The sequence below is a fragment of the Phalacrocorax carbo genome, chromosome 2 (genome assembly GCF_963921805.1).
Source record: "Phalacrocorax carbo chromosome 2, bPhaCar2.1, whole genome shotgun sequence".
NCBI classification, from domain to species: Eukaryota; Metazoa; Chordata; class Aves; order Suliformes; family Phalacrocoracidae; genus Phalacrocorax; species Phalacrocorax carbo.
In genome coordinates this window covers 145,159,696-145,179,325 of record NC_087514.1, presented here as the reverse complement: position 1 = coordinate 145,179,325, position 19,630 = coordinate 145,159,696, and the positions used below count along the sequence as shown (strand labels likewise).

Here is a 19,630-nt window from a genome sequence, read left to right as displayed (position 1 = left end):
ATATGAACAGCAAGGGACTGTAGGAAAGAGAAGAGGAGTCTGAGCCATAGCCATAGGCCCAAGCCAGCTGTCAACTTTTGTCAGTCATAAAAAATTTAGATCCACGTGTAGCAAACTAAATTTCTTTATAATTATCTGACACAGCTTTCCAAGATTTTCTGATAAATATGGATGTGAGTAGAGACTAGAGATAGACCTTGAAATCTGTGAGTCTATTCAAATTAATAAGGGATATGACAGAGAGGAAGGGATGTTTGCAGTGGAAAGGGGTGTGGAAAAAAAACACAAACCAGACTAGGACTGGTTGAATTAGAAGGAGAATGCGGAAGATTTTTAACTGGAAGGCAATTCCTATTTTATTAGGGAAACTATTATATTTAAAGGTCCCTTCCAACCCAAAGCATTCTATGATTTTATTACTAGAGTTAACAAACAACCCAGCTGTGCCTTAGCTTTAAGTCTCATTTAGGAAATAGGTGATCTCACTGAGATCCTTCAGTCAACCAAGCAATGTTCTTCCTTTTGCAGCTCCCTGTGGTGGGACAGTGATAGGACGAACTGGCATCATTGAAAGCACGGGGTATCCTGAGCTTCATTATCAAGACAACCTGCTGTGTGAATGGTTTCTGCAGGGTCCCAGGGGCCACTATCTTACCATCAGCCTAGAAGGCCTAGATATTCAAAACTCCTCTAACTGCACAAATGACTTTGTGGAGATCCGAGAATACAACAGTTCCGGTCTGAGAATTATTTCAGTGTTTGTCTTCCCTTCCCTAGTACTACTATAAAACCTCACCAGAGGTTCCTGAAAGCGTTTCCCTGTGGGTACAAAGTGAGCCTTTTCAATGTACAATATTTGCTTCCATCTGCCTTGTTTGCTGAAGCAAAGTAAAGCAAACAAAACCCTTCTATTTCCCAGCAATTACTTGATGTTACTAGTTTACTCCTGCCTGTCCAGTTAAATTGGAAAGTGATTGTTGAATATAAATATAAATAATATATTGATATAATTTTGTCTTTCTTATTTAATTTTTGCAGGAAATTTGTTGGGTAGGTACTGTGGTAATACTCTCCCTGATGCTGTGGACACCTCTGACAGTTTTGCTTATGTCAAGTTTGTCACTGATGGATCAGTCAATGCCCAAGGATTCCGACTGCGCTTTGATTCCAGTACTGAAGGTTGGATTTCTAAGGTTGCAACTTACTTTCAGGGAAGCAACATATACCACTGACCATAACTGCACTAGTACAGCATATATTGTAGGTCACTTATTCTTGGAGTGGTGTGTATTTATTTGCTCTTAAATTTGAACTCTGGAGGAAGTATGAATACAGCTCTCTGATCATTACTTAGCCAAGCTGAAACTTTGAGATGCAAGCAGTGTTCTGCTATAATGGATGTTGCCATCAGTGGTAGGTCTCACACAATGAAGCGCACACTTCCACACCTTTTCCCTCCAGCAATCAGTCCAGGGATGTCCTAACATATCCTCTCCACATCCCTTTTGATGAGGAGGAAGGTAAAGAAATGCTGTGATTTTCCTTTATGTTATTCTGTCCCTCTGAGGTGAGTGGTGTTGCTAAATCTCCCTAAAACCAATAGTTTTTAACCGGTAGGTTTTAAGCAGAATCACAGAACTGCAGAGCCATTGAGGTTGGAAGGCACCTCTGGAGATGAGCTAGTCCAACTGCCTTGTTCAAGCACAGTCAGGTGCAGAAAGTTTCCCAGCATAGTGGCCAGTCAGACTTTGAATGTCTCCAGGGATAGAGACTCCAAAACCTCTCCAGATAAACTATTCCAGTGTTCAACCACCCTCACAGCAAAAAGTGTTTTTGTGTGTTCAGATGTTTCAATTTGTGCCCATTGCCCCGTCCTGAGCACAATGATTTCAAAGAGCTACCCTGGTGAAGACTAACAACATTCCTGCTTCACACTTCCCTTTCACATTCCTTAGTGCCCTTTCAATGTTTGTCCTGCCAAAATATGGCTACTTTTTGAGAAATTCTTTGCCGTAGTGGTCTTGAAAAATCTCCTGCCTTAACTCCTTCCAGATCATTTAAAAGCTCAGCTGAAAGCTCCTTATTCTTCATGTTTGCTTCTGCAGTAAAATAATGAGGGGGAAACAAACTCCAAAAGAATGTTATTCCGCTTCTAGGACTCTGTTAGCAACCATAGAAGAGAAACTGTATCAGTAAAAATTTAATGCAGGTGGATACACAGATTAGACTATTCTGCAGTGTGAGCGTGAGGAAAGGGACTGACTCTCCTACTGCACTCCATTAAACTGTATCTCTGTATTTTAAAAAGAAACTAAGTGTGAGCTGGTAAATTTATACCATTAGTCTCAGAAGTAAAATGCATACTATACCCAAGACCTTTAATGTCCTTTCTTCAGAGCACAATTTGATATTCATAACAAAGATAGGAAAAATACAAAATAACTGTGCTGAAAAAGTGTTGCTTAAAATCCCTGAAAGCTTCTTGTCTACTTCTGTTAACCATCAGAGGAAAAACACATCTTTCATCATTACCCACTCTAAGACCCCGCTCATTCTGTGTAGCTCTGCCCAGTCATTTGAAATGTCTCAATCCTGCCACAGTGAGAGGCTTGTATCTCTTCATATCAAAGCTTGTGGGTCACTCAGGCTTCTGAAACCTGTCATCAGCCCTTCAGAGAAGGAAATATTAATAATTAAACTAAAAGGAGCTGCTATGGTCAATTAATATTCAACTGCATTTATGGCTGAGTGATAAAGACTGGCAGGAACCTAGCTATTTAGACAAACATATGGACAGGATAGGCATAGCAAATCAAGCACTCAGGATCTCTTTTCCTTGCATTATTGATGGTTTTTTTTGCTGTAACTCTATAAGCAATGCTTTACTCTAAGAAGTGTTCCAATATTTGGGTATTTCAGAATGTGGTGGGGATTTTACTGCCCCTGTTGGGACATTTACTTCACCCAACTATCCCAACCTATACCCACATAATCGAGTGTGTGAATGGAGGATCACAGTACAAGAAGGCCGACGTGTGACTCTAACCTTTAATGATATGAAAACTGAAGAACACTGGAGGTGCTCATCAGATTATGTGGCTGTAAGTATTGGGTGTGAAGGCAGAAAGTGCTCTTTCTAATCCCTTTTGTGGAGCATTAATGGGCATAATAGACCTGAAATGTTATTTATAGGTCTACATCTGGTTTTAAGACAAATCATAATTTAGTACAGGGAACAGATAAATGAGAGAAAGTTAGCTCTGTAAGGTGTCTAAACTCATCTGCTTGTTTTAGAGTATAGAAATTTTGAAATTATGTTCCAGGCAGAGGGGAGGGCTTGAAGAAATAATTGGAATTCACTCTTTTTCAGTTATGGAAAAATGTTCCAGGGGTTTTGAAACTTTTCACTGCCTCTTCTCTGTGGACACAAAGTCTGTCAGTCGTCAGTCTGTCAGTCTCTTTTGACTTTGGAGGTTGTAACTGCTGTTGTTACTTATTATGGTCAATTAAAAATAAAATTAAAAAAAAGTCAATAGGCCAGAGATTGTAACAAATGGTTACTACTGTGTCAGAACTTGCATATTCTGAAAGAAAGATAGGGAAAACCCAGGAAATTCTACTCCTTTATCACCCCTCATCTCCAAAAAGATAGATTTTGGTTATTTTATCATGCTTATTTTAGATTTTTGGTTATTCGGTGCAAAAAAAAAATCAAACCTGACACACAGAACTGGAACTGGTTAGATGTGCAAATGCCTCAAATATATAATTCCTCTATGAAATTGCAGGAATAAGAGATCTACTTTAGTTTCCCATTTGTTCAGGTTAGCAGTGCAAACACAAGTTAACTTTAGTATGATCAGAAGCTAGCCTATGTGCAAGTGTGAGGGGTGAAGTAGCTCTCCCTTGTGATTTGTAGATGATCTTCCCCTTGTTTTCCTTCACAGATGCTTTAGACAGACCATGGGGAGCTGGCTTTTTATCCATTAATGAAGTAATGATCTCTTAAAGGAAGATCTGTCCTGCCAGTTTTTGTGCCTTCAGCACTCCTAACATATTGCAAATCTCAGTGGGAAATGTAGTTTCTGCCTTGCTTGCACCACTGAGATAGTAGTAGAAAGAAGTAAATTAACTTCTAGGCTACAGGCTGGATGAAAGAAACTGAGCAAAATACATCTGGATCATCAAAAAATGAAATGTTTGAATAATATAAAATGCCCACTAGCACTGAAGCTGTTAGAGGAGATTTTTGATAATGCTGACGTTGGCTTTAACAAGAATACAAAGACAATAATTTGAAATGGAATTAATATGATCAGTATCTGGTATTATTAAGTGGTTGAAGGTATAAATATTGATCTAAAATACAGGGTTTTTCCTAATGAAATTGTTTCAGTTTCTGTTTAAAAAAAAAAAAAGAAAATAGTGAGGGAATATGTTTATGTTTTTCCAAAATAAACAAGGTATTTTTTTATATTTTACTTCAGATCCTCATCCATTCAAGGCAATGGAAGTTCATTCCAAGGTTTTGATTAGATTTGGGAACTAACCTGCTGTGAGGGACATCAATGAACCTTGTATTAAAGATGTAAAGCACTGTTAAATGATACAGGAGATGCTCCTAAGACTGTATTTTTATTTAATAAGAGTTTATTTTGACCCAACAGGTTTACAATGGCCTCAGACAGAACTCTCCCCGGCTGGCCAAGCTGTGTGGTGAGGTAAATCCAGGCACTGAGGTGAAATCCTCTGGAAACACAATGAAAGTAATTTTGGTGACAGATATGTCTCTTGCAACCAGAGGCTTCAGTGTCTCATACACATCTAGTGAAGATGCAGGTAGTGTGTGTTTTTTAATTAAGTGATTGATTTTTGGTGAGTCATTTCATAGCTAAAGTACTGGCACATGTCAAAAAAATGACCCAGACAGGAAATAAATCTCTGATACCTTTTTTCTCTTTTACATCTCTGGATGGGAGTAGATATATATCTTTAATTAGTTGAAAGGACTTGAAAAAATGGAGACTCTTTGGGAGTTACAGACTTTATGTGCCTGTTATGCCAAACTTCAAATGGAAAGAACAACCTCTGTTATGGATCACAGTCCTTATTCTCACTACTGATTTCTGGGTTTGTACTTAATCTTGAGTAAGAGATGGTCTAAAGTGGCTTTATTCCATGAAAAGATCCAAAAAACGTAGTGCCATAGATAACTTGAATAATTCAAGTGCTTCCTTATTACTCAGGGGAGTAATTAATTTACTCTGCCTTGTGAAAGAGGGCAGCTAGCCTACTTTTGCAAGCTCAGCCTCCAGAGAGGAGGCAGCTGGCAGAGCCTTACTACTACAGCTGTAAGTCTTTCAAACTTGATTTTCCAACTCCACCCCCCCAAGCATCCTACTGTAGCATAAGTGTACTGCTCTTGAGGGCATGTTCCAGAAAAATCTTCTCTTGAGTCTAGAGTTAGGTAATAGGTAGGGCTGAGCAATACTGAACTGGAGCTGCAGCGGGTTTTTATCAAAACGTTAAATAATGCTTGTTTTGTTGATGGTGTTGCTGAAATATTTTATTTGATATCATGAACAATTGTGGTTTCTTTGCTTTGCACATGTGTTTTTAAAGCTTGCCAATAATTTCTGGAACACTAGGCAAGAAGTCTCTTGTACGTAGCAGTAAATTATAAAAAAGAAAGAAGATGGAAAAAGATTTGATCTAATCAGTACATATGCTTGCTGACGTGCATATCAGGATAAACAGGGGCAAGATTTCTCTTCATACAAGAATCATTATTATTTTAAAACAAATTATATTTTGTTTCTGCAGTTTGTGGTGGAACCCTGATGGGATATGCAGGTGGGAATTTCTCTTCTCCTGGTTATGATGGTGTCAAAAATTACACAAGTTACCTGAACTGTGAATGGACCATTGAAAACCCCTCCCACTATAATTCATCCATATATATCTCTTTCGAGGATCTCCACTTGGAACATCACCAGGACTGCCACTATGACTACCTAGAGTTACGAATAGGTTTGTATGTTCAGCAGGAGAATGGATTAAGCCTATCCAGATTCCAGTTGTGCAACTACGTTTGTGACAAATCTTGTTCATATATATTTGCAGTGTGATTGTTGTAGAATCTTCACATGTAGGATGTTCACATGCGTGCCTTCCATGTTGCCTCCTAGACCAGGAGTGGGATTTCACTGCCAGAGCAATGGATAAATGGATTTGGTCACCCTTTCTTTCAGGGGAGAAAATGGAAAACTAGATAGGTATTTTGAGGGCATAAATTTTTTCGGTGGTTTCAAGACACAGCTGACTCTCTCTTTACAAGGGACAATACAAATTTCACTTCATCTCCTTTGAAAGATGGCAGTCATGAGAAGGTGGAGTCATCAAAGCAATTTATTTGGTCCATAGCCTGTTCGCTCCCTGCTCCTGAAATATCTCCAGGGACAGCAGGAGTGGAGTAGAGAAGGCTTTAATTATTCATAGCCTCTGGGCTGCATACCCACTTCATACCCCACTTTTGTACTCTATAAAATGATTCTCCAAAAACAAATCCACATTTCCTGTGAGACTGCATCACAAAATACAGTCTAAAGCATTTAAAAGGAAAACAGTCACAGGATTAATGCACCAGTAATATATCTGCATATCTGAGCATCTTTAGCTATCTGTAAGAACAAGCAACTGGACATGTCATATGAAAATTGCTCAGCTAATGCCAAGTGTAGTATGAAAGCTCCAGCTGTCTTCTTCACTTAGAGCCTCTATCTGTGAGTCCCAGAGACAGCAGGTTCTAATTTACCAGGAAATAATTTCTGAAAGGTGTGGGAGAGTTGAGAGCTGGAATCTGTTAGATCCTTATTTGTATTCATTTGAATGAGAACTCTTGGTTGTGTAGCGTTGGTTTGTCCTATGTAAAGCCAAAGCATGTACAGCTGTGTAGCCTAAGAGTTCCCTCCCACTCCCTCCAGTATGCACTGGAGCTGGGAAATAATAGCAAGAGAACTCAGAGAAAGAAATAGTAAAATATATCTGGTCTGTTATTCATCAGTTCCCACTACTCTTACATTATTGTGAACGTCATGCCTCCAGACAATACATTCAAAGGAAAGAGGAAAAAATGTAGTCTCATTTTGCTCTACACAGTTTTGTCATCTAAATAGTAATGTTCATTTTGGCCATACTAATGGATCTTCGTTTCACAACCAGTCTCCTGTCAAAGGCAGAATACCCTAATTCAGCTGTGTACGCTGACAGGTAACATTTAATGAGTAGTGAGATATGAATAGTGCAGAATATCACTGAACCCAGGCAGGTGCTATTTAAGACTCTCAACAGAGCTGATGTGAATTTGGGGAAGGGTACAATTCAACAGTAAGTTACCCAAGAGACCCCAATTAAAGCTGAGATGTGTAAGATTCTTTTGAGTTACCCATACAACCACTTTAGTGGTACTGAATGAAAAAAAAAAAAAAGCAGCAGAATCAACTTTGTGTATTCACTGAGAAAAATTTAATCTAAATAGATAAAAGGAATATTTCAAATTTCTTAGGGTAACTGTTTATATTAAGTTAATTAAATTATCAGGCACGTGCATGTAGTCTGTACATGGTAATATAGCTGAGCATATTGCTACAGTGAAATATACTCCTGACTTCTGGCTTTTGAAGAATACTCTTGGTTTTGTCTTCAAGACCATTTCCTTCAGTTTGAACCAAATCTTACAGCACAATCTTTCTGTTTACATTTTCTGTTTACGAACAGTCTAGATCTCCGGCCAGCTGGCCACCATTAAAGCAGTGATTGGTGTCACTTTTCACACTGTAGAGACTGAGTAACCTGGGTCACATCTGTCACATAATCAATTACTTTATAAGAAGTGCAAAAAAGAAAAAGCATACTTCATATTTTAATGCTCAAAGTAGTTATTAATATTTTTTCCGAAACTGTAATTTACCATGAACGTCTTCTGCTTGTATGGATGATACAGCTCAGTATCATTTTAAGTACACATTAACAAGATAGGTTTTCACATTTCTCTGTGTAACTTACATTAATAGAATTTTATTATATGTCACCTTTTATCCCTGCACTTCAAGGCATTTCATATGGTGACTGTGTCACTGTATATGACAGAAAGATGGAGTTACTCAGCCACATTACTTGGAATAACTGTGAAAGGGCTTTGAAAAGCGTGCAGTTTCTCCCTCCTTCTCTACTGTCTTCTTTGCAAGAACAGCCTATCACTCTGCATGGAGCTAGGAGTTGCTTTTGAATGGGAACTTCTAAGTCCAGCAGCCTGATATCATTAGAGGAGCAAATTTAGGAATAGCGTTGCCTGGATGTCACTTGGAACACTATTACACATATTTCCCTTCTCCTGAGAATATATCAGTAATAAACAGAAACTGATACTTCTACCAATGTGATGGATAAGAGCTTACACCGACACAAGCAAACATTCAGCATCACAGAAGTGCAGTGGCCTGTGTTGTCCTTTCCATTTAGGTTTTAGTGATTTGAGCAAATACTGGCATTATTTTGCCATGCAGAGAATAGTATGTTGAGCTCCCTAGGAAAGAGATGCACACTATTAATACAGCAGTGACAGCTTGTTCATGGATGAAGAATATCCCTATATGGTAGAAAATTAAAAATCCCTGTTGACTTTAATGAGGATGTTACAAACACCTAGGCTCAATAGGCTTCCACGCGATCAGGTCCTTGGGCCATCTCTTCCACTGTTCTGCTCCAAAACATCTTCAGTTTAGGGGCACTGTCCATGTTTTCAGGTCTGATGGGTTATACAAAATGAAAGTGTGCAGGATAGCAGGGAGGGGAGAGAAGAAACCCAAGATATTAAAAGGATCATTAATACAGCTTTGGAAAGAACTTTCTTGTTGTTGAGATTTAGATCCCAGCAATGTACTGCAACACTCTACCTATACCCATAACAAATAATCAGTTATTAGATGTGATATGTACTTTTCTCTGTTTTCTAGTCAAAACCAAATTAAATGCATGTTTGCCCTATGCATTCCTTTACAATATTGTAGCTCTTTTAGAATTCAAAAAGTGTATTTTTTTTTCTTTCTTTACTCAGGGGATGCTGATGGAGAGCTAATAGCCAGACTTTGTGGTCAGGCTGCACCGTCTGTGCCACTAGTCATAGCTGCCCCCCAGATCTGGGTACACTTTGTAAGTGATGAAAACACAGAAGATAAAGGATTCTTGGCCCATTACACATTTGAAGGTAAATGGCTTGATAGACTGTTGCCCTTGCTGACTGAGGCACTTCTGGGGAATGTTGGCATTCATTTGGTGATACTGAGAATACACACTACAGGATCAGCTCTCAAAGAGGTCCTCAAAAGTTACACAGTGCCTGCCACTATTTATATGCATCTGAAGCAAACATATGCTAGCAATTGAACTTTCAGATTTATTTTCTGCCTCACTGTTCCCATTCCCTGAGCCACATCTGAGTTTCTGCAACGCAATGCAACACTCAGAACAGCTGGTTGCTCTTGGGAATAGGGGTGTAACAGGTAACGCCAGCCAAGTTTTACTTACTTTGAATAGGCCTCCAGAGTGCTAGCATGGCTGAAATGAATTCTGCTGCCTGAACCTTTGCACTCATTTTGAAATCCACTTGAAGTTGTATCAGTGCGAATTATACCACTTTGCCATTTACATGCCGGCACAACTATTCTTCCTGTCGCAGCTGAATTTAGCCTTGGTGCTTTATCTAGACACATCAGCAAGTTTTTGACTTGATTGTGTTGGTCCAAGAATGGCACTGGTTTGCTTAGGAGTCTGAGATAAATAAATGGAAGATAAGGCGGAACAGGCAGCTCTAAGTGTCAGCTGGCAAAGATTTTGCACAACTATATTAAGTATCAGAATAAATGCAAAGTTTCAAGGTCATTGCATCTATTTACTCAATCTTCAATGGCAAGGATTTTAAAGCTTGGATTTTCCCAGATAAATTGTTCATCCTTACCTATATCATTTCAACTTAAATACGTTTTGGTACTATTTCAAGCTGAATAATCTTCCAGTCATTTGCTTATAGTGCTCCGTTCCTAAAATGTACTGAAATGTTACTTTTTTCCTTCAGCCTGTGGTGGTATACAGTCAGGTGAAAGTGGAGTTATTTCAAGTCCTAACTACCCAGAGCCTTACAGCAATCTGAATCGCTGCTCATGGTTGTTGGAAGCCCCTGAAGGTGAAACCATCACTGTGAGTAGCACAATGCCATGATTGTGTGCACAGCTGGCAGTGCAAGAAGCACCCTCTGAATCTTGAGGAACAGGTTTGAGACAATTTAGAAAATCAGAGGTGTGGAGGAATGAAATATCTTCCCATCAGCCTTACCTAAGGAAGGGGTGGGGGGGAAACGGCGATAACACAACCACACTAGATTGTGCTTTTTGAAAAGCAGAGCGATCCTAGTCTGATGACCTCAAAACATAGCACCAACTTCTTTAAACAATTACTTTCTATGTTTAGGAAACTAAAATAACTCATGTTATTAGATGTGCATGGATATTGTTACTATCATGGGAATAAAATGAGGCTGAAGTTTTTTCACCTCTGCAGAAAACTTACAAGCCACTAGAAAGTTACTTAATGGTTAGCCTGGAAGATAATATGATTGCTGGTACAAATTACATCAATGACGTGCTACTCTTCTCTCCCAATAACTATTAATGGGCTGCCTGAGGTGCTACTTTCTTGAGTCAAACTGCTGAGAGACCGATTTAAATAACTTTATGATGAAGGAGTGCTAAACTTCACTCACTGAATTACTTGACTGATCCTTCGAAGAACAGGTCCAATCAAAGACATCTGAGGTCCAGGTCAGAAAAATACCTGAAAAGCAATTTTGTAAAAACAGATTGCAAGTTTTCATATGTAATGCCTTTCACTAATTTCCCTATCATGTTTTCCTTATTTACAGCTATAAAGGAATTTCTTAGAAACACAAACCCATAGTCTTAATTATTCTGCTGCATGATATTCTGACCACTACCAAGATACTTACCTCAGATAATACAGGATTATTTTAGTAAAACATAAAATTTCTATTTAATCTGCAAATTCATTTAAAGTAGATCTAATTGAAGCTATCCCTTTTCCTCATGGGGGACTTCAATCTACCGGATATATGCTGGAAGTACAATACAGTGGAGAGGAAACAGTCTAGGAGGTTTCTGGAGTGCGTGGAACAACTTCCTGACACAGCTCATGAGTGAGACAACTAGGGAAGGCACATTGCTGGACCTACTGCTCATGAACAGGGAAGGACTTGTGGGTGATGTGATGGTTAGAGGCCGTCTTGGCCACAGCGATCATGAAATGATAGAGTTTTTGATTCTCAGAGAAGTAAGGAAGGGGTTAGCAGAACTGCCACCTTGGACTTCTGGAGGGCAGACTTTGGCCTGTTCAAGAGACTGGTTGACAGAGTCCATTGGGAGACAGTCCTGAATGGTGAAGGAGTCCAGGAAGGCTGGACATTCTTCAAGGAGGAGGTCTTAAAGGTGCAAGAGCTGCTCTCCCCATGTGCCAAAAGATGATTCGATGGGGAAGAAGACTGGCTTGGCTGAACAGAGAGCTTTGGCTGGAACTCAGGAAAAAGAGGAGAGTTTATGACCTTTGGAAGAAGGGGCAGGCAAGTCAGGAGGACTACAAAGGTGTAGCAAGGTTATACAGGGAGAAAATTAGAAGGGCTAAAGCCCATCTAGAGCTTAATCTGGCTACTGCTGTAAAAGGCAATTAAAAATACTTCTATAAATACATTAGCAACAAAAGGAGGGTTAAGGAGAATCTCCAACCTTTATTAGATGTGGGAGGAAACATAGTGACAAAGGATGAGGAAAAGGCTGAGGTATTTAATGCTTTGTTTGCCTCAGTCTTTAATAGTAAGAATAGTAAGTTGTTTTCTGTGTACCCAGCCCCCTGAGCTGGAAGACAGGGACAGGGAGCGGAATGGAACCCCCGTAATCCAAGGGGAAATGGTTAGTGACCTGCTACACCACCTTGACACACACAAGTCTATGGGGCCAGATGAGATCCACCTGAGAGTACTGAAGGAACTGGGGGAAGTGCTCACAAAGCTGCTTTCCATCATTTATCCGCAGTCCTGGCTAACCAGGGAGGTCCCAGTTGACTGGAGATTAGCAAATGTGACACCATGTACAAGAAGCGCTGGAAGGAGATCTGGGGAACTACAGGCCTGTCAGCCTGACCTCAGTATTGGGGAAGGTTATGGTCCAGATCATCTTGAGTGCCATCACATGGCACGTACAGGATAACCAAATGATCAGGCCCAGTCAGAATGGGTTTAGGAAGGGCAGGTCCTGCCTGACTAACCTGACCTCCTTCTATGACAAGGTGACTTCCTTAGTGGATGAGGGAAGAGCTGTGGATGTTGTCTACCTAGACTTTAGTAGGGCCTTTGACATTGTTTCCCACAGCATTTTCCTGGAAAAACTGGCTGCTCATAGCCTGGACAGATGTACTCTTTACTGGGTAAAAAAACGGCTGGATGGCCGAGCCCAGATTTGTGGTGAATGGAGTTATATCTAGTTGGTGGCCAGTTACAAGTGGTGTCCCCAGGGCTCAGTTTTGGTGCTGGTTCTGTTTAATATATTTATCAGTGGTCTGGATGAGGGGATCAACTGCACCCTCAGTATGTTTACAGATGACACCAAGTTGGGCGGGAGTTTTGGTCTGCTTGAGGGAAGGAAGGCTCTACAGAGGGATCTGGACAGGCTGGATCGATGGGCTGAGGCTGATTGTATGAGATTCAACGAGGCCAAGTGCTGGGTCCTGCACTTGGGTCACAACAATCCCATGCAATGCTACAGGCTTGGGGAAACATGGTTGAAAAGCTGCCCATCAGAAAAGGACCTGGGGGATGATAGCTGGCTGAACATGAGCCAGCAGTGTTCCCAAGCAGGTGGCCAAGAAGGCCAACAGCATCCTGGCTTGTATCAGAACCAGTGTGGCCAGCAGGAGTAGGGAAGTGATTGTCCCTCTGTACTCAGAACCGGTCAGTCCACAGTTTGAGTACTGTGTTCAGTTTTGGGCCCCTCAGTGCAAGAAAGACACTGAGATGCTGGAGCATGTCTAAAGAAAAGCAACAAAGTTAGTGAAGGGTCTAGAGCACAAGTGTTCTGAGGAGCGGCTGAGGGAACTGGGGTTGCTTAGTCTGGAGGAAAGGAGGCTGAGATGAGACCTTATCACTCTCTACAACTACCTGAAAGGAGGTTGTAGCGAGGTCCCAGGTAACAAGCAATAGGACAAGAGGAAACAGCCCCAAGCTGTGCAAGGGGAGGTTTAGAGCGGACATTTGGAAGTATTACTTCACTGAAAGTGTGGTCAGGATTTGGAACAGGCTGCCCAGGTAAGTGGTTGAGTCACCATCCCTGGAGGTATTCAAATGATGTTTGGATGTGGTGCTTAGGGACAAGGTTTAGTGGTGAACTGGCAAAGTTAGGTTTACAGTTGGATTCAAAGATCTTAAAGGTCTTTTCCAACCTATATGATTCTGTGTATTCTATGTGTTATCTTAATCAGATGGAAGTAGATTTCTATTTTAAAAGGACTGAGTAGCAGCCTCCTCAGTGAAGGCAGACTAACCTTTTCCAGTAAAAGCTGCCAGTTTCACTTGCTGGTAAAGTTCCAAACTGAAACCATTTGAGCTAAATTTGTATTTGTTCTTTGCCTCAGGCAGGGTTCTTTTGGAAATTAATACACACAAAGGTTAGAGGAAGAAGTACTATGTATTCGCTAAACTTTTCTATAAAGATCCCAATCCTGGAACTGGCAAAAAAACCTTATTGCAAGAGGGCCGAACAGTCATTAGTGTAAATCAATATTTTAACATCAACAAATCTGGTAGTCTACTGGATCAGCAATCTAAACCTTTGTACTGGAAATCCCACCCATGTGCATATCCCTCCAAGGACAAATGGCATCAGTGTGGGAGGGAGACAGGGTCAGAATCTGCCTGCCCAGCCCAGTCTATTTATGTGACGCATCCAGGCCCACAGGAACCAACCATGCAACTGTTTCTCCCAGATTTAATGGAAACTAGCATTATTTTTAGCAACTGTTAAGTATTCTGATTCAAAATAATAGGAGAAAAAATCCAAGGCTTTCTGCTTACATAGCTACTTATATTTGAATGTGCAACTTCAGATTTCATGACCAGAAGCCTTGAGAGCAGGAAAGTGGTTCAACACCTGTGCATATACTTAGGTTCAAACATATGGTTAAGTCCCAGCAATGCCAGTTTTGAACCTGTGTGTTCCTCTTACACCTCTGTCTTTATGCTAAGTAGCTGCTATTACTTATAGTGGCAAGACTCCAAGCAATACTTACAGGAAAGCACCAGGGTGAAGTGAGGGTCAGATTTCTGAGCATACCCAGAAATCATTGTTCTAGGGTGGCTATGGGATCTGCCTGGAATTGCTCTAACACCTCCGCTAGTGTGGTAGGTGTTCGCTCCTGAATGTCACTTTTATGTGTTGCAGCTTACTTTTACAGCCTTCCACGTTGAAAATCATTCCCTTTGTAAGTGGGACTCTGTTACTATCCTGAACGGCGGCTCCCCTGGGTCTCCTGTAATAGGGAAGTATTGTGGAAACACATCCCCTGGGACTATTCGGTCTGGTTCCAGCAAGCTAGTTGTCATCTTTAACTCTGATCACTCAGTTCAAGGAGGTGGCTTTTACGCAACATGGACAGCAGAATCTCTAGGTAAGAGAAAAAATATTGGTTTTCTCAGGTCTAACATAGTAGTACATCATGCCTATATAGCCCTTTTCAACCACAAAATGAAATAGGATTCCTCCTCTTTAATTAAGTCTGTATTAAAGAACAAAAGAAATACGTGCCAACATCTTCAGCATTCCTGAGAGAAACCAGCAATAAAAAAGTCAAGTATTAAACCAGTGTTGTCTGATCTCACACAATGAAATAAAATTTGGATTGATTTTGTACTTTTTAAGCCTCCTCCTGGCAGTTTCTTATGTCTGTAAATTGATACTATGCCCATTATCCTCCCAGCAGTGGTATCTATTGTCAGTGACTATGAGACATTTCATTTCTTGAATAACAATTGTTTCACAGTTTGATTTGATTTAAACATTTAAAACTAGAAAGAGGTCTGTTTCAAACAGAGGCACATAGAACCTCTCAAAGAGCACATGTGGAGAACAGCCTAAAACTCTTCCACTTTAGTGGAGATGCAGGTACACTTTTGATGGTGGTACACATCCAGGATTAAATTGGTACATTTTAAAAAGCTACCTTCCCTCTGTTGGAATTATCTCTCTGGAGTAAAAAAAAAAAAAAGAAAAAAAACCCAACAACAAAAAAACAAACCGAAACCAAAAAGGTAGCTCACCATTTGCACACTGTACTTCAGGTGACTAAAGGCAAGGGTAGATGTGCTGGCTGGTGCAGGGTAGAATTCATTGCACCTTCCTACCTCAGTATAGAGCGGGCAATGTGTTCCCTAGTGTCATCTCCAGCTGCACACTTTCTGGCTGATGCTGATCAGCTTTCCTTCCACTGATGATCTAGCAGTATTCATAGAGTCAGTTGATGGAGCGTCTTCTTAAACATATCAATATTCTGTGCTTGCTGTCACAAGCAGGTTTTTGACACTTTTCCCTGTTGTCACTGGAATTCCATGTGCAAGGAAGGCCACTCTTCAATGATGCAGTAGTCATTAGTATACACATGCCAAGTGCGTAGTTGGTATTCTCTCTGTGAAGGGAGATTTATTTTTTTATATACCTGGTGTGCTTTCCCCAGCTTCCTTCTCATTTGTCCACTGGGAATCTCTGGATTTATATTCTGTATGTGTGAGCAAAACTTGGCCTCATAGCCTTCTATATACCATTATCTAACATAGAAGAATGCAAAAGAAAACCTTCCTTTTAAAGCTAATATATATTTTTTTAATTAAGAGGAAAAAGGTAAAATGTTATAAAGCTTTTTTTGCTCTTTTTTCATCCTTTTACTACATTGTCACTGGAATAATAATGGGTTGCTAGTACTGTGCACGTAGCCCTAGTAAATCATTCTTGGCATGGTACTTGCAAGTATGTTTCAAATTAAATAAACTTATTATGTATAAGAACATGAGCTTCCACAGAGCCACGACCAGCTATTCCCCCTTATAAATGAATCTGTTAACAATTTTTAAAGGCATGTTTTTCAGCCCTTTCCATAATCCCACTGAGATCTGCAGGGCTGCCTGAACTGGAAGAGAAGTCACCATTTTGCCCTGGGTAAACAGATGTACCTTGAGTAGATTCACATGTGGAACTGCATTACTAACATGTTGCAGAGTGAGAAAAACAAGGATTCAGCAGTAGATTGATTCTTTTTTCCCCAGAGTACTTCGCTGAATGGCTGTCAGTTACCATGTGCATTCTGTGGGGTTTGGGAAGGAACCTGCACAGTCTTGGGAGAAGCTCCTTATTAATGAATTTCTGACCCTTACTCTTTTCTGTGAGCAATAGTCCAGTTGTCAGCAGTGTATAGATGGACCAGAGCAGAAGGGTATGAATTGGCATGGAGTAGCAGCTTGTGAAGAAGAGAAAGTCAAGTACAAAGACAGACCTTCTCTAGAATGTAACTACCTCACTGCTGCAGGGGTGGGAGAAGGAAAATTAAGCAAAAGAGGGGTAAATGAAATTTGACTGGGTGTCAGGGCTTTCCTCTCTCACTCTTGCAGGCGTAAAAGCAAGCAGCCATTCAAAGCTGACACCAACAGGAAATATTGGAACATGTCTCCCACCTGTTGCTATTTTTTCCAGGATGTGGTGGAATCATTCATTCAGAGAACGGTATGATCAAGTCTCCTCATTGGCCTCAAAACTTTCCTGTGAACACCAGATGCACATGGACCATCATTACGCATGAAAGCAAACACTTGGAGATGAACTTCCACAGTAACTTCCAGATCCCAGACAGCAACGGAAGTTGCCAGAGCAGTTATGTAAAGGTAAATAATTGTTGGCATTTGTTCAGCAGAACAGTGCCTTAAGATTGCAGAATCCGTTTTGCAATCATGTCATGGTTGGGGTTGTCAAGGCACACAATTCAGGAAATGTAAACTGAAGTCCTTATACTAATACAGTCAATTTTCTGTATGCCTTGAGAACTGGCTTGTATATGTTTTTGATTTTTATCAGTTCTTGAGGTTCCACATACAGCAAGGTCCCACCACCCTACACGCTGCCCCAAAAATGAAAAACATGAAAAAAAGTACGCGTCTTCAAAACCAGGAAATAATGAGAAAATATAGTGTAATGAAAAGACCTTTTCAACCACTCCAGTGAGTTAAAAACAGGAATGTGACACTATAATTCTACAAAACTGCTTTAAAGTGTATAAACTGCCCATGTTGCACTAATTTCTTTTTTAATCTCAAAAAAACAAAAGATAGCATTCTTATCTTTCATAGGTTTTCAAGAGCAACTTGTTTTCAGGGCAATAGAATGCAGTGGACATGCTTTGAATTTTTCAGTGTCATTTTTTTCTCAGGCATTTGGCATATGTTCAGTGGTTTTGTGCTCATTTTCTCCATAACAATACAACTCCCACTTGAAATAAAGGGCAAACATAATTTGACAACACGTAGGAAGACTTGAGCCGCTGTACATCTCATCTATACCTACTAACATACAAACCACAGTTGCACTCATTTTCTAAGGCTGTGGAAAAAAAATACTATTAGATTTGTCTTTTCATAGCCCGCTCCTCTGATTAATTGATGTAATATGTTACAATAAATTTCACTAATATGAAAGTCTTAATGCCTCCTAGTAAATGTGCTTTCATTTCAAATTTCTAAACTGTCTGGAATGACACGGTCAAAACTACATCAACTGGAGATTTTCTCCATAGAGAAAAACCTGAAATTTTTGCTGATGTCCACCTCCATTTCTGAATGTCCAATTTGAGATATATGAAGGTGCCTGGATATGAAAAAGTGCAGAACAGGTGTAAGTTTCTTCCATTCATTCCAAGCTGAGCAGCCAAAAAAGAGGAATCCAAAATCAATAGTGACTTTGCAAAATCTTGGCCAGGCAATGGACTGTTTATATTAATCCTTGGAGCATCCATTGCCTTAAACACCTGGCCAGATGAATGAGGTTATTCATATGCCTACACTTACAGACTAGCCCTTGGCTAACCCTTTCTAGGATGGTTGCTTAGAGCAATCACAATTTCATGTGGTTGTTCTTGTACCACTAGACTTCTTTCAAACATATTATTTTAAAAAGCAAATATTATTTGTTATTAATATATTTTTGGTATAAAGTACAAGTAAAAAAACTTTTAAAAGACATTGATGAAAAATAAATTTATCATTAGAATAATTTTTTCTTTTTTCTTAAGGAGACATTTTAAATCCTTGACAATAAACATCCTGATTCAGGAAATTATTTAAGCACTCAGAAACATCAAACATTTATGCCTATGTTTCATTTTATATGCACACTGAAATTCAGTGCTTAAACTGTGAGCCTCAAATACATGTTTAAGTAATTACCTGAAGAGTGTTTCACTTAAATACCTACCTAAACCTGCATGTGCTTCTTGAACACATGGTTTGATTGTACTTAAACTGGCTATTGGTACAGTTGAAGTAATATTTTAAAAATTATATTTTTTGCTATTATATTTTTGTGAATTATATTCCTTTTTTTTTGTTAACTCTACATGATTTGATACTTGTCATTAAACAAGTGAATGCAACATAACAAAAATGGGAATAATTTTTAATTAGCAAGACTAGATATTAAGGATCCAGGTGTTCCAGTTTGATGTCTCTATATTACTCTAGCACAACAACTTTGAGTTTTATTGACTGATGAATAATATAAGGATTTCATTTAATAATTCATTAAATGCACAGATATTAATATTCGTAGGATGTATGGAGATAAGTTAGTAGAGAAAAAAAGGAGGTAGGTAATGATGTGCATAAAATATTTTTCTCTGGGTCCCTGGACCTGATCTATGCTGGCTCTGCTGGGAGCAGAAGTTCAAGCAAATGACCTCCAAATGCCTTTCAGAGGACCCCGGCAACTTAATTATTCTGTGATGCACTGATTGCAGAAGTCTTTTGGTCTCCAATGACTGTAGAGTGAACAGAAAGTGATTAGCTCCAATTTAGATCTCTAAGATTCAGTGTGAGGTGAATCCTACCCTAAGTCTATGGAAAGAAAAATTGCATATGCAATTCCTGGTGGGTTCCCGCATGTGGGCTTTGAAAGCACTAAAACATTTCCAATCTGGGCTTGTCAGGTGTGGAGAGGAAATGATGAAGAAGCAGCAGCTTTGTTAAGCACAGGATGTGGAAGTTCAGCTCCTGATCCTATTGTTGCTCCAAACAATGTGATAACCACAGTATTTCAGTCTCAGGATGCTCCTGGGCCAGGTTTCTCTGCATCTTTCATAAGCAGTAAGTAACATTAAAGCTGGATGGCTGCTCTGTTGGTCCATTTTGAATTAGTTTGATCTGTGTGTAGCAATTCAGACCTCAGTCCAACAAGGTGTTGAAGCCTCTGCCAAGCTTTTGAAA

General features: G+C 39.8%; 1 protein-coding gene across 1 annotated transcript in view; it reads left to right on the top strand.

The window, feature by feature from the left end:
• Positions 1-19,630, top strand: part of CUBN (cubilin) — a 156,260-nt gene that overhangs the window by 103,650 nt on the left and 32,980 nt on the right. Inside the window, exons 46-55 of the mRNA XM_064444709.1 lie at positions 529-738; positions 1,039-1,179; positions 2,920-3,101; positions 4,668-4,839; positions 5,824-6,030; positions 9,116-9,265; positions 10,133-10,254; positions 14,556-14,781; positions 16,854-17,041; positions 19,354-19,510. Coding sequence (XP_064300779.1) covers positions 529-738; positions 1,039-1,179; positions 2,920-3,101; positions 4,668-4,839; positions 5,824-6,030; positions 9,116-9,265; positions 10,133-10,254; positions 14,556-14,781; positions 16,854-17,041; positions 19,354-19,510 — 1,755 coding nt within the window. The remainder of the gene's footprint in view (positions 1-528; positions 739-1,038; positions 1,180-2,919; positions 3,102-4,667; positions 4,840-5,823; positions 6,031-9,115; positions 9,266-10,132; positions 10,255-14,555; positions 14,782-16,853; positions 17,042-19,353; positions 19,511-19,630) is intronic.